Raw genomic sequence first — 15,143 nt, forward strand, 5'->3', positions numbered from 1 at the left:
GGACGCAAAAACAAGGATCTGGTTTAAAATAATTGAAATCTAACAGCAAGTGCTCAAAAACACAACAGATTCCATGTTAGCATTATTTATTAAACAAAGATGAAGCAGTGTGTGTAAGATTGGACACTTCCGATGGTTAAATAGTTTCCAGAAACATTTTTAGCACCACTAACATTGCTGTATGACTGTATCGTTCATATCACTGTATAGGACTTTTGGCTGACTCTTTGATACACTACTTCAGTTAATTGTGGTTTGGAGGCAATAATTTATGAACTTACCTCTGACCATGTTGAGGTCTGGACTTTAACTGGGCCTTTGCAGCAATTAGATTTTCTCTTATGTAAATTTGGTGTGCTATTCCAACACTCAATTTTATCCAATCATTAGGTGTTGAACATGTAGCCTTATATTTATATACAGATGAGTACATGATCGACTCCATGACTCAACGGTGCTCAACTTCTATGGGTGTAAAACAGGTACACGTTGTCACTCCTACAGCACCATAAGTGATAGTTCGGGTGTTTGCATGGATATGCTGGCGTGGTACTGTGCATTGTGGCGAAATATTTCTGATTTGGTCTCATCTATGCAAAGGACATTGTTCCTAGAGTCTTGTGGTTAATTCAGATCAAACTTTGCAAAACTACATCATGCTGCTATATTCTTTATGGAAAGAAGAATCTTTCTCAAAACATTCCTTCCATTTGCATTTTCTCTGCGCACTGCCGTCTGATCTTGGACCTTGAATTTGCAAAACCCTCCACTCCTGGGAAGATTGGCAGCTGTCTTAAATGTTTTCTATGTGTTAATATTTTAACTGTCTATAAAGATGGACTCTAAATGGTTTGGAAATGGACCACACGAAACAGGTCAGGGATAAAGTTGTGGAGAAGGTTAAACAGTTATGAAACAATATTCCAAGCTTTTCATCTTTCAGGAAGCCGTGTTCAATCTATCATCTGTAGGTGGAAATAGTATGGATGGCACAACTGTAACCTACTAAGAAATGGCTGTCTACTAAAGGTGACAGGTCAACCCACTTGCACTTTGTGACAAGCTATAAAAGGGATACAGCAAACATGGATGAGACAAAAATTATTAGATGAGATGAAAATTTTGTTTTTGGCCTTCATATTGTGAAAAAACTAACACCCGGAAAGAATCCTGTTAGAGGCTGAATAAGACTTTCAGCTGAAGTGGAGGTTCACCTGCCTGCAGGACAACAACAAAACATACAATCAGAGCTACAGTGGAATTAAATAGATATTTATGTATTTGAATGGCTAAGTCAAAGTTTAGACCAAAATCAAATTGTAAATCTGTGAAAAGATTTGAACATTGGTGATCACATATGCTCTCTGTCAAATCTGATCGTCAGATTTGTCACCATCAAGATGTGTTATTCTGGAAGAGATATACCCAACACTTGTGCATTACTTTGTATTGGTCTTTAACATCAAATCCAAAAAATACATTGAAGTTGGTGGTTGTAAGATGACATAATGCAAGAAAAAAAATCACTTTACTTTTAGGAACCGTACATGCAAGTCATTTACAACTTCAATAAGTTCAGCTACTTTAGGTAAATCATTTTATTTGTTGGTTAAAATAACCCTTTGGTTTTTATTTCACAAATTAAACAGGCTAAATAATGGAAGACACTAAACAGAATTTGAAATAAAAATTTGGATTTGGTTTTGCTAAAGCTGAATCACATGTTTAAACCTGAGAGACGTCAAGGTGTGGTAAACACAGGACCGCCCTCTGCCGTTGGTCATGTTAAAGTTTAATTGCATGTCTTCTATTCATTGGAGTAGGAAAATATATAATATATAAAATACATATTCATGTAACATTACGTTTTATAAATAAATTATCCTTATTAGTACATTTCCCATAGAAATATGTAGGCTCGCATGGTGCCGTTGAGCTCCGCTAATTTCGCTGTGTGCACAACCCCAGCGACCCGTGCGGTGATGGCGAGGAAACCCCGTTGACAAGACACTGCTTTTTCATGACGGTGAGTTCCCCTTTGAGTGTATTATAATTTTGTGATAAAAATTTCAAGGAAAAAACACACACAGGCTCCTTCCTCCCTTCCTTCAGGGAGGGAAGAGAGTTTGAGCGGAGAGAAAAATCTATCCGAGACAGAACAGGGACAGTGAGAAAAATATATGAGTGGGAGAGGGAGAAGAAGGAGGAGGAGGAGAAGGAGGGGGGGAGCAAATTAAAAGTTGCCAAATGGAGATATTGGGTTTCAAGAGGAGTGAGACAGGAATAAAGGGTTTGCCTCTTTTCAGTCGTCTTTATGTTATGCTAATCGCGATAAATATTTATGGCTCGACGCGGTTAAGTCCTTTAGCCTTTCCAGCGAATTCCAGCGGGCGATTTCAAAACAGGCGTCGACGACACTGCGGCTAGCTAACAGGGCAACAAGAACAGGCCGAGGTGTGAGGCTGAATATGCGGCGTTCGCAACTAGAGAGCGACCCGGCTGGGACCCAGAGCGGCTCTAACGCCGGTGTATAAACCCTTCCGCTCGGCACCAGTGTGACGGTGTTGTTTTTTTTTTTCTTCCGTGCTGGCGGTTGAGGCAAACGTCGAGGACAAATGAAGGCTTCAACCTCCAGCAGAGACAGAAAATGCGTCAGAGACGAACGGGCGTTTTGTTCTGCTTCAATGCGATAATCTTCCTCTCGGTGCGGTTTATTTTAGGAGGATTTAAACTTGCAAACTAAGCTGCGCAGCAACCCCTTTATTTAAAGAACAGTAGCGTTTAAACAACAGCCAAATAGGCTCTTAACTGGCTATTTCTGCTGGGTTACCTACATGCTATGGCGGATTTCGGAAACGTGACTTTTAGATCAAAATTGGACTACAGGAAATTAAACATACGCGTTTTATAAACGGTTAACTTCAAAACTGGACCTACACTTGAATTAAGAAGATCAGCTCAGTTCGGCGTTGAAAATGGTTGTTTTTAAGTGTAAATGAACTTCTTATCCCGTCTTGTTTTTATGACACTAGCTTGGTATAGGTTAAACTAAGTGTAGAGTGGCAGCTAAAACCCTTTTAAGTGTGCTACTGATGTTAATTGGTTTTCCTAAGTATAAATATTGCCGTTTATTTCTTACTTGCTGCTCATATTTAAATCTAGTGAATTAATGATGCAAAGCCTTGTTTGATTTCCGCTTTTTATTAGTAGGACAATGACAGAATTGTCTCATTTTCACAACAAAACGGTTAACTTAAAGTTGTCTAGAGTAAAATAAGCTTCACTTTAGCCAGTTTTCTTCTTGTACTCAGTCACGGTTTAGCAAGTAACTCTTTTTTATTTTTTGGTACAACTTCCCACTCGGTCTTTGTTCACCCAGAATCAAAGATGGTGGCTGATCATGGTTCAGCTACAAAGAGAGCCCCGTGGCGTGGTACAGCCATTTTGTAGTGCTGCAGTTGTTTTCACACATACCCACACAGTGACCCAACTCCTATTCTTACTTCACAAAATAAAGTTTTTCACATTTTGTTTCACAGTGCTATAGGGTTTTTGTTTTCCTGACATTATTTTATAATATATTCATATACTTGAAATATATCCACACTCCACTGCTGGCTGCTACATAAAGCCATTCAGTACGTATATATATAGAGTTGTATTTGCATCCAAATGTCAATTCTTTACACTGCAAGTGCAAGTAGGACAGCAGAGAATAGTAATAGGAGGAGTAGAGTTTGTGTGTCAGAAAAGCATTTGTAGGAGTGGTGAGAGCCTTCCTGTTCTTCACTTGTGTACTGAATAACAAATGTCCAGATGTTCCACTCCCTTATTTCACTGTCTAGATGTTTTTCTGGTTACCATACTCACTATTTGCAGTAACCTCAACCAATGACCTTGTGAGTTTACTAAAAACAGTTTTTCACCCTGCAGCCCAGCCTGTTACAAGAGAATAAGGCTGTTACATGACTGAATCCATGCTTCCTGGTGGACTTCTGTGAGTTAAATGCCCCTGCTATCATCAAAAAAATGTACAATCATTCAATAAATATGGCAATCATCGGCATGATTGCCATATTTACCGTAGGATTTATTGTAACCATTCTTTCATGGGGGAATGTTCCTACAATAAACAACTGCAATAAATAAAATGGATTATCACTTGTCCAGACTGCATCAAATGGATAAATACAGGAGCCAATTATATACATACATTAGCTTGAGTGCTGGTGATGGTTCTACCTCATTATAACACTTATTGGTTTGGCCAATGTTTAACTCAATGGCAAGGTTTAATAAACTCAGTGAACATCCAGAAAGGAGAGATTTACACACATCCAGAAAGTCTTCTCAAGCCATCATTGAAAAAAATGCACATTGCATGATCATTAGTTCAAACAATTGTACAAATTTAGTTGAAATACAAAATATTTATTTTGCCATGTTCTGGAAGAAGGCCCAAACTGTTTATATCATATGAAAGAAAATTGGCTAGGATGTTCAGAAACAACCGAGGAAACACCAAATCTCAAGCCTACATAGTTAGAATCTGCTGGAACACCAGTGTTACTGTCCACCCCGAAATACAGTTATGGACTGAGTGGGTGCTGCCAAATAGAGAAACCCTTGCTCCAAAATAAACACAGCTACACATATAAACAACCCAAAGGCCTCTTTGAGGATAGTTTAATAGACCGATGAGACAAAGATTAACTTATTTGAACACAATGATAAAATAAAACGTTTGACGGTGTCGAGGTGAGGCATTACAGCCTTAGAAGACTACCAGCTGTAAAGTATGGCGGTGGTAACCTCATGCTGTGGGCTGTTTTGCTGCCAGTGGTATTGATGCAGTACTCAAAGCTCAAAGCAGGATAGCCTTGAATAATTGTTGATACAGTTTGATTTCAACTGGACAGAAATGTCAAAAACACTGAAGCTGATTTAGGAAGGAAAAAGCAGGCTAACATTAAGTGTCTATAATGGTATTCCCATAACTCCAACATAAGCAAACCTTGATCAAAATTAGAGCAGCACAAAATACTACATTGAAATCGTCATGCCAACTATGTACAATATTGCAGCCACAAAGGACTGCCTGAACAAAATATTTTACAAGATATTACCTCTCAAGCCCCATGACTTAACACCCTAAATATCAACAATATATTTGGCTAATTGGATGGTGTTTCCCTTTCCTTCGATGCATACAACTGATATGAATTTGAGGGACTGCAACACTAAAGTTGGAAAATTGAGGTTAGTTTGCAGCCGGGAAATCACAATTGGATTTTTTCAGAATATTATGCATCCCTGCTTAACCAGGACACCAACCAATTAAAATAAATTTTGCCAAGAAGAGTGGTCAAATGTCTGGATGAATTTTACCAGAAGCTTGTTGTTGGATACAAAATGCATGTGCTGGAGGTGCAACTTGCTAAGTGACCCTTAATCAAATAATATTGGGATTGTACTGTATGTGTATATCTGAGCCTGTTTGCATAATTTTATGGTGTGTGAATTAAAGAAAATCCAGTATTAATTCAAGCTGGCAGTTGTTAATTATGTAGTCATTTCACCTGAAAAAAGAATGATCCATGGAAAAAATTAAAACCCCTAAATTATTATTGTCATTCATCCCCATGAGTCATAATAAGTGATCAGTATTTGACAGATCTTTCAGAGTGCACATTCTGACATGATAAAATTCTCACCTGCTGTTGCTTCATACCGTTTTAGGTGTCATGGATGATGACGACGATTGCCGTCTTCTGGATATTTTAGGGTAAAAGAAACCCCCTCTGAAATTGATATGCTCTTCCTTCCTAAAATGTTACAAAATCAGTGCACAAAAGGTTTTATACTAAGCAATTACAAATTATAAGCATTTCTAGATGAACCTTTCTATGATATTATCTTTGCACTTTGCTTAATGTTAATCTATAGCTTTAATGAGATTTTTTTAAACGGTTTTTACCAATTATGAGAATGCAATACATAAATGCAAACAAATTGATGAAGTTTGTTGGAAGCTTCCAAGTGTCTTTTTAAATTTTTTTTTTTTTTACCCTTTTCAGAGATGTGGAGGCATTGAACGATTATCTCCATGGCGGCAATAGCAAATCTGTGAGTAGCACTTCCTGAATGTTTTCAACCATTCAATAGTTGTAAAAAATATTCCTCAGAAATGTAATTTAAGTGGAGTAATGGCTGACTTTGGTGTTTTTTTTTTATCCTTTTTCAATAGATTGGAGAAGATGACGTGACAAATGCAGCTTATGGGTCAGATGGATCTTTTTTTGCTAATGAGACAGTGAGTATACATATTCCTTCATCTAAGTAAAATACAAACGTAATTTGGACAAGGATTAAAAAAGGGGTTGCAGATGAAATAGTGGACTTTTGTGTCCATACAGTGTATTTAATTATTGGTTTTTAAATATACCAAGTTGAGAGATGTCTTGTAAACAAGAAATATTTTGATAGTCGGTATTTAGTAAAATACAACTTGAAAAGTAGTTGGAATAGATATTAAGGATTTTTAAATGTTACAAAGAGATAATAGGAATGTTAATACTGAATAAATTCCAACTGTGTATATTAGGCCAGGCATTTTGTTTGAGAAAAATTTAACATTTTGTTTGTATTCAGTAGGTATGAATACAAGTTACTTGAAGTTAATAATACTAATTTCTTTGTGTGTCTTTCAGACTGGCTGCAACACTGGCCTCAAGGATGGCTCTTCTTCAATGGGTGACTTTGAGGAGGACCCAGCTGGGGCAGGCCTCCACCTCTCCAGTAGCCTCTCATTTATTGACGATGAATTGGGGACTGGGAGCTCCCCTGAAGGGGTGGACCTTGGTGGAGAGGATCAGCCCTTTGACATTCTCCAGAAGTCTCTCTTAGAGGCCGACATTACAGAGCAAACATTGGCCCAGGAGGCCTTGTTGGACTCCCAGCCTGCACCAAATCTTGTGCAAGCTCCAGTTTCCTTCCCCTCCCAGCTGGTCTCTGGGGGTTATGGAGGTGGACTAGGTGTGGTAACCACTGCAACAGCTGCATTCCCAGCAGGTCAGGTATTGCAAGGAGTATCTCCACTGGCAAATGGCTCCACCCAGCATATCCAGGTCTTGGGGTCGTTTGGGGCGAGTGGTGGTGTAATGACTCTGAGCAGCTTGGAAAGAACTCCCCAGATTGTCCTAAGGCCAGGGGTGCCTGTAGCTCCAGCTGTGACTACGGCAGGGGGGCAGGTGTTTGCCCCAACCCAAGGGCAGGTGAGCCAAGTGGGCTTACCATTCAAAAACATCCCCCTTCAAAACATCATCATTCAGAGAGGCCCTGGAGGGACCCAGGCTATTGTTCGACCAATCCAGCCTAAACCCTCTCAAGCGGCGTCTCAGACTGTCTTCAGCCTTGGTCTTCAACCCACTCCCTCTACCCTGGGTAATGTTGTAAACGCTAACACTGCTGCTCCTGGAGGACAGTACACAGCTAACGGTTCAATAGTGGTGCAGCCATCAATGGATCAGCAACAAATACACAGCCAGACAAATATACCACCAGGACAGTACTTACTACCCAACTCTTTGACGCTTACTCCGTCCAACACCATCCACAATGGCTCTGCCAATCCTGGCTCAAACACCCTAATCACCAACCAAAACACAGTACAGATTGCACCGGGTCAGAACTTCTCTGCACCACCAGGAAGTCAGCTAATCCTAAACCAGGGAGCGTTGAGTGGGACTCAGGTTGTGGGGACCGTAACTCAGACATGGACAGGAGTTTCCTGTGCGAGCTCCACCCCTCTACAAACATCCTGCGCTTCTGGGCGGCTGACTCTGGTTGGCTCGGCAACAATCGGGATTGGGGGTCAAGGCCTAGCATCCTCTTGTCCAGTGCAGCGCCTTCTAGTGACTCAAACACAGAACTCCACTTCTCTGTCTCCTTTACCCAGTAATGTGACACAGGAACAAAAAGATTTTAGACAGGTATAATCGTTATAAATCAGTTATTTTCACTTTGTTGTGCCCCATTAACTCCTGTTTGACCAACATGACTTTGCTTTGCAGAATTCCCTGTCACCTGCATTTAAACAGGCACAGGCCAGCAACATCCATGGTAACTAAAACTAACTCTGCCTTATGGCATGATTTGTTGTTACATGTTTGAGTTTTCCCTGCTGAAATTTGAACTCATAACTTTTTTTTTTCTACCGTAGCCCTGAAAACCATTACACAAGATTCAACGCTAAACTCTGAGGTATGTTCGGTTGTTATTTTATATAAATGTCTGAATTTTAAGGTCCAGCAAGGTAACGATGAAGAAAGAGATGGTATTGTGACAACATCGGATTATTCTTTGTCTTCGCAGAAAAGACCTTTCGGTCCATCACTAACAAGAACAGAGCAGTGAGTTTTGTTTCCACACAACGTGACATTCAGATTTTAAGAGTGTACTACTCGTTAGTTGATCACTGAAGTTTGTATTTTTTTCCAAAATTCAAAAGGATTCTTCACCAGCTGAGGAAGGATCATGCTGGAGTTCAGAACCCAAATCGCCGAAAGTTCACTTCGGTTGAAGACGCGCTGCAAAGACTGCTCCCTTACCATGTGTTCCAGGGGGCTCCACCATGCCAGGACGAGTTCTCACAAGGTACAGCTGTAGAATAACAGGCATGTCTTCAAATCCCCTGTTGACTAAAACTATCTCTAAACTATGTTATGTGCTTGAAAATTCCCAGTGGATGAGGAGTTTGAGGACGTTGCGACTCACGTGGTGATGAAGACCCAGTCCATGGTTAATAAATACAGACGACTACTGATGGTGGAGGCTGAAGTAAGTACATGCACACATTTTTTATGCAGTTTGATTTAATACAAACAAAAACAGAGCAAAAGCATCATGTGGTCGTCTGTTTTGACTGCACAAACCGTTTTCAGGAACCAAGGTTGTACTCTGGGAGCACTCGTTCATCGCCATTGTTTTCAAAACAGGAACCTTTTCCAGGAAACACTGTGGTTTTCATTTACCGTATGCCTGGTGTTTATACTATAAGTACCAGGGCCAGACTTCCAGGGTAGAAATAACCCCAGAAAATGACCCTGGTATATGGGTACCACAAACTACCCAGGAGTTTGTGGTTTGGTTTAGTTGTCTCTCAGTGTAAACTCATCTATAGATCATATTTTGTATATATTTTAAATTATTATTGTTTGCTAAGTCAATTATATAAAGTCTTTTACAGCTTAAATACATTAATAAATCAGCTAAGGTTGGTAGTAGGTATAATTTAAATCATTTAAATAAAGTGTGGGCTTCCACTTTTGGTGGGAGAGAGTAAATACCCTCGCCAAAGCCATTTTTTCAGGGTTTAAACTGCTAATGCTGGAATGTTTTACAGCATTTATGTCCTGCTATACAAATTAAAACAATTCTACCCAGACATGGGTCTGTTCTTCAGTGCCTGTGCCTTCTGATTTGCAATAGTGCCCTTATATCATTAGTGCTGATTGATTTCTATATACTTACATGTATTCTGAAATACTTTCTGCCAAGCTGTATTGTTTTAATTGAGGGATTATGCTTGGTGCTGTTTGTATTACAGCCCCTTTACCCTTTTTTTACACCCCTGAGCACTGTGCTACCTTGGACATTGGTTATATTTACAGAATAGATGAATTTAGAACAAGGTTGTCAAACTCCATTTCTCGTGGGCCGTTGTCCTGAAACGTTTAGATGTGTCTCTGGTCCAACAACATGAATCAAATGGCTGGATGACCTCCTCAGTATGCACTCAAATTCTGCGGAGTCCTGGTAATGATGTAATAATTTGATTCAGGTGTTTTAAAGGAGAGACAGGTCTAAACGCTGCTGGAGACTGGTCCTCGAAGACCGGAGTTGGACACCTGTGATTTAGAGGATAATGGAGGTCTTTCAGCTTCAAGTTGGAAGTTTTCCCAAATCATCTTCAGCTTCTGAAACCCATTTGCCCTCTCTTGCCTGCAGCGCTCCAACCCTTCATCGGAAATGGTGATGATCGACAGGACCTTCAACCAAGAGGAGCGCAGCAACCTGACACAGGACAAACGCATGGTGCTAGTGGATCCAGGTAGACACTTAAAACCAGAACCGTACGGTCATTTTAAGATTAAATGGATAGTTTGGTATTTTTGTAGTCAGGCAAAGTTAAAAGGTTAAGCAGTTAATACTTACCTGCAGCAGATAGATCTCTTGGGGTCTTCCTTTAGTGTAAATCCAGATCTACAGGTTCGCTGAAGCTAACTACAGGGACCAGAAGCACAGCCGATCTAAAAAAGTCCTTTTACTTACAGGGGTTGGACAATGAAACTGAAACACCTGTCATTTTAGTGTGGGAGGTTTCATGGCTAAATTGGACCAGCCTGGCAGTCAGTCTTCATTGATTGCACATTGCACCAGTAAGAGCAGAGTGTGAAGGTTCAATTAGCAGGGTAAGAGCACAGTTTTGCTCAAAATATTGAAATGCACACAACATTATGGGTGACATACCAGAGTTCAAAAGAGGACAAGTTGTTGGTGCACGTCTTGCTGGCGCATCTGTGACCAAGACAGCAAGTCTTTGTGATGTATCAAGAGCCACGGTATCCAGGGTAATGTCAGCATACCACCAAGAAGGACGAACCACATCCAACAGGATTAACTGTGGACGCAAGAGGAAGCTGTCTGAAAGGGATGTTCGGGTGCTAACCCGGATTGTATCCAAAAAACATAAAACCACGGCTGCCCAAATCACGGCAGAATTAAATGTGCACCTCAACTCTCCTGTTTCCACCAGAACTGTCCGTCGGGAGCTCCACAGGGTCAATATACACGGCCGGGCTGCTATAGCCAAACCTTTGGTCACTCATGCCAATGCCAAACGTCGGTTTCAATGGTGCAAGGAGCGCAAATCTTGGACTGTGGACAATGTGAAACATGTATTGTTCTCTGATGAGTCCACCTTTACTGTTTTCCCCACATCCGGGAGAGTTGCGGTGTGGAGAAGCCCCAAAGAAGCGTACCACCCAGACTGTTGCATGCCCAGAGTGAAGCACGGGGGTGGATCAGTGATGGTTTGGGCTGCCATATCATGGCATTCCCTTGGCCCAATACTTGTGCTAGATGGGCGCATCACTGCCAAGGACTACTGAACCATTCTTGAGGACCATGTGCATCCAGTGGTTCAAACATTGTATCCTGAAGGTGGTGCCGTGTATCAGGATGACAATGCACCAATACACACAGCAAGACTGGTGAAAGATTGGTTTGATGAACATGAAAGTGAAGTTGAACATCTCCCATGGCCTGCACAGTCACCAGATCTAAATATTATTGAGCCACTTTGGGGTTTTTTGGAGGAGCGAGTCAGAAAACGTTTTCCTCCACCAGTATCACGTAGTGACCTGGCAACTATCCTGCAAGAAGAATGGCTTAAAATCCCTCTGACCACTGTGCAGGACTTGTATATGTCATTCCCAAGACGAATTGACGCTGTATTGGCCTCAAAAGGAGGCCCTACACCATACTAATAAATTATTGTGGTCTAAAACCAGGTGTTTCAGTTTCATTGTCCAACACCTGTATGTAAACGCTATTTTATAAACCTTTAAAGTAAATACCCAGAGGTGCATTTCTTTTTAAACAACTGTAAAATTATATATAAAAAAAAGTTATTGATTTCCAAAGTAGGATTTCTCAGGCAGACATTTTCCTTGGGGAATAAAGTTCAGATGCTGTAAGGTGCTCTGATGATTAGCCAGAAGACCTGTTATCTCCCTCTATCCAAGTATTATTCCTCAGGGAAAATGCCAGTCAGAATCCACACAAAAATTTGACAATCTTTGCTCAGCAAAGTGTTTATTAGAACCAATAAATCACACTGAGACTCACTTCTTTTTATCAGTTCCAGTTGCTACTGAAATTGACAAAACTATTGCTAATTACTTCGAGTTTGACTACTGTTCTCAGCATCTAGTGTCAGTCCTCCAGATCCCTCAGGTGGGATAGACATTAGCTATGCAGACGACATTTTTTGTTCAAAGCTTTTTAAAAAACTTTTGACGTAGTGCATTAAAAAATAATATTTTTCATATTGCTATTTTTTTTAATTATAATTGTAAAGTTGTAACGGAAATGCATCTCTGTTTTAGCATAAGCAGATATGAGTTTTGAAATTGGATTTGTTTAATGGGAGCAGAAGTCCGGAGGCAGGTTATTAACTGCTTATAACAGAACCTCACTGGAAAAATCCTGAAAGGATTCCATGTAACTTCTGCTTCCCTCTGTTTTGTTCCAAGATGGCTTCCTTGAGGACTTCTGCTGTGGAAAAAAATCGAAGGTTTTCAAAGAACCCTTTTCCTCTCAATCGGAGAACACTTGGGATCAGTCAGAACAAGGCTCTGCGGAGCCAGAGCACAGGACAGACTTCCAGCCCGAGTTTGGAGACCCGGGAGGGGGCGAGGTTGCGGGACCAGTTCCAACAGACAGTTTGCCCCCTCCTCACTTAGAAAACCAGAAGATTTTGGAACTGAAGAGACGGCAGCAGAGCTCCGGGTCGAGCAGCGGTGGCAACAGCCCAGACGCTGCCAACAGTTACACACAAGGTAAACCTTCACATTTTGCAGCAGCTGCAGGAGGACAGACTCACTGCCAGGCGTCGCCCCACCTCACCTCCCAGCCTCAGTACTCGCCCCAGCTCACCTCACCCCCTCACCTGGACACAGATTCTGCATTAGAGGCGGCAGTCAACAGCATCCTTGAATGTTAAGACAGATTCCCCCTATCATCCCTAATGTGTATGACTTCTGTTTTGCTTGTAGGTACCTATGTATTATTATTATTATTTTTTGTTGTTGCTGTCAAACTCCATTGTGGAGAACAGTTTACTCTAGTGATATGCAGCCATGTAGCATTTGTGTAGTTTGCATTGGAAGGTTTTTGAGGCATTACGTCTGCAAAGCGTCAGAGGTGTAGGCGGGCACTTATAAAGATCCGGGAATGTGTGCAATGCAGCAGATCAAAAAAAAAACTTTTTTTGAAACTGTTCTGAATGCAAGAGTAATCCTATCTTCACACATTTTACAGTTTGTGCCATTTAAGTTTCCTCCCAAATTCATGGGTGGATGATGAAGAGGGGGGCGAAGCGGCGTCTCTGTGCCTGACTCTTGGTTTTTATATGACATGTTTACACAAAGAAGCTCTATTCAGAAATATTTACTCCCTGTGTTCATAATCCTGACACAAACAGTGCAAACTTTCCACTCTGACACTTTTTTTTTGGTAGAATTTCAAAATAGGTTTGTGTTTGTGAAGATACATCCTCAGATTTTGGAAGATGTGTTGATTTGTTTCTTTTCATTTTTATTTTCTTGACTTTAAAAAGCAGGACTGGTTTTGGTTCTTATTTTATTAGGTGATACTTGTTTGCCAGTTTAAAACTCTGCCTTCATGATGCATTCAAATATTAATCATATCTGCCTATGTTGTTTTTAATGCTATCTATCAGCATGTTTGCGTGTGTTTTATCTGCATTTTCACACTGCGGTTATGATTGATTTCAGGTAGCTTGCCACGCTCTTTGCTTCGTGTTTTCACTTTTCAGTTGTTAACCAGCGGTTCTCCGGTTTCCTCAGTTTTCCCTCTCAGCAGCACAACCAAAATAAAACGGGAAACAGAGCAGTCGGCTTCGGGTCAGTTCGCCTCTTTGCCATTTTGTAACCATGTGTTGCCAAGTCATCCCTCCCTACTTCCATTTTGTAGCCTTGTACTTAAAAATTTTTATTAATTTACATTTTTATATAAAATATGAACCATGTAAAAATGATAAAATGTCATGTATCATTTGTTTGTAAATTTAAAGATTCTATTTACATTTTCCCTCTGATTCCAGTCAACTTTATAAAATTATGATGGATTATGACTTCTGATCCAATCAAGATCGCTCTAAGTGACTTCCCATTGTAGATATTCGCCAGTAGAACCACATAACCGCATTTCCTTACAGCAGACTAATAGAGCTTAAAAAGTGACGTCAAACTCTACCAGCTACAAAAATTCCTGAGGCACACAGGAATCTGTACAAGGTCTCCATCCGACTTTTCACCAGTCTGTAGACCGCTCCTTTTCGTGCCCGGAACGAATGGCAAGGGGTCAAAATGACCCAAACCCGAGTGGTCTTATTCAGAATCCACCTCAGATCTTCTTTTTTTTTTTCTGGGTAATTAAAAACAGACCTTTTTTTCATTTAAAGCTGTAAAAAATATATCCTGATTTTAAATATTTTTTATGTCACTTCAAAGCTAGAAATCAATAATTCTTAGTGATTGATGATTAATCTTGAACTGCTTATGTTTTAAGATGACCTTTTTAAAAACAAATCTGCACTGAAACTGCTTTCACAACCAAAGGTTAATAATTCTGGACAGCGCTTCTTTTAAACTCCTGTTTAACCAATATGCTTGCTAACCTCCAGGAGCAGACTAAAGGGCCTTTTCAGCAGGGTGATGGAGATAATTTTTGTTTCTTCTTTTGAGTGCCAGTGACTATCACAGCCTGCTTGTATTTCTGCCTGAACCCTTGTGATCATCTAGCAGCTACTACACAGAGAAAACGTAGATTTGACAGCAAGGTAGATTTTGCATTTGCACCTACTGCAAGATTTTGTGCCTCTATATCGCTTGAGCCCACAGTAATGTTGTGCTTGCACAGAGCAGCACATGCTGGTGAAACACTCTGCTATCTGGATGCATATCACGGTCTCCGGGCTCTGGAGGGAACATACTGTGCTCTCTCTCTTCCTTCACTCCTGTACTGCAGTCTCTTGTTTTGTTTTTTTATCCATTTTTTTTTTCTGTTAGTTTATCTCACTTGATTTGTATAGTTTGTTTTGTATAAAAAAAAAAGGAAAAGTTAAACATAAAATATTTATAATTTTGTATGGATAAAAAAAATATTGTTTCACAAAAACAAGAAAACAAGATTGAAAATATTTTTTTTTATTGTGTTGGCTGAGAGGCCAGATGTCAGGAAAAGACTGTCATTCCCTCATTTGTAGCTACTGTGTGTTCACTACAGCAGCGAGGAGACTCAACAATAAATTCATTTTGAACACAATAACAAAAGCA

General features: G+C 40.3%; 1 protein-coding gene across 2 annotated transcripts; it reads left to right on the forward strand.

Moving 5' to 3' along the window:
* Positions 1–1,918: 1,918 nt before the first annotated feature.
* bicral (BICRA like chromatin remodeling complex associated protein) lies at positions 1,919–15,143 on the forward strand. Of its 2 annotated transcripts, none has more exons than XM_047377739.1 (13): positions 1,919–2,026; positions 3,934–3,997; positions 5,740–5,785; positions 6,078–6,126; positions 6,248–6,313; positions 6,711–7,991; positions 8,073–8,121; positions 8,222–8,262; positions 8,374–8,411; positions 8,510–8,655; positions 8,744–8,838; positions 10,009–10,111; positions 12,318–15,143. In XM_047377739.1, the coding sequence occupies exons 3-13, from the start codon at positions 5,745–5,747 to the stop codon at positions 12,785–12,787; spliced, it is 2,379 nt and encodes a 792-aa protein (XP_047233695.1). In that variant the 5' UTR covers positions 1,919–2,026; positions 3,934–3,997; positions 5,740–5,744; the 3' UTR covers positions 12,788–15,143. The 2 variants fall into 2 exon arrangements, with proteins under 2 accessions (XP_047233695.1, XP_047233696.1); XM_047377740.1 differs by lacking the exon at positions 1,919–2,026 and adding an exon at positions 2,267–2,290.

The sequence above is a fragment of the Girardinichthys multiradiatus genome, chromosome 10 (genome assembly GCF_021462225.1).
Source record: "Girardinichthys multiradiatus isolate DD_20200921_A chromosome 10, DD_fGirMul_XY1, whole genome shotgun sequence".
NCBI lineage: Eukaryota > Metazoa > Chordata > Actinopteri > Cyprinodontiformes > Goodeidae > Girardinichthys > Girardinichthys multiradiatus.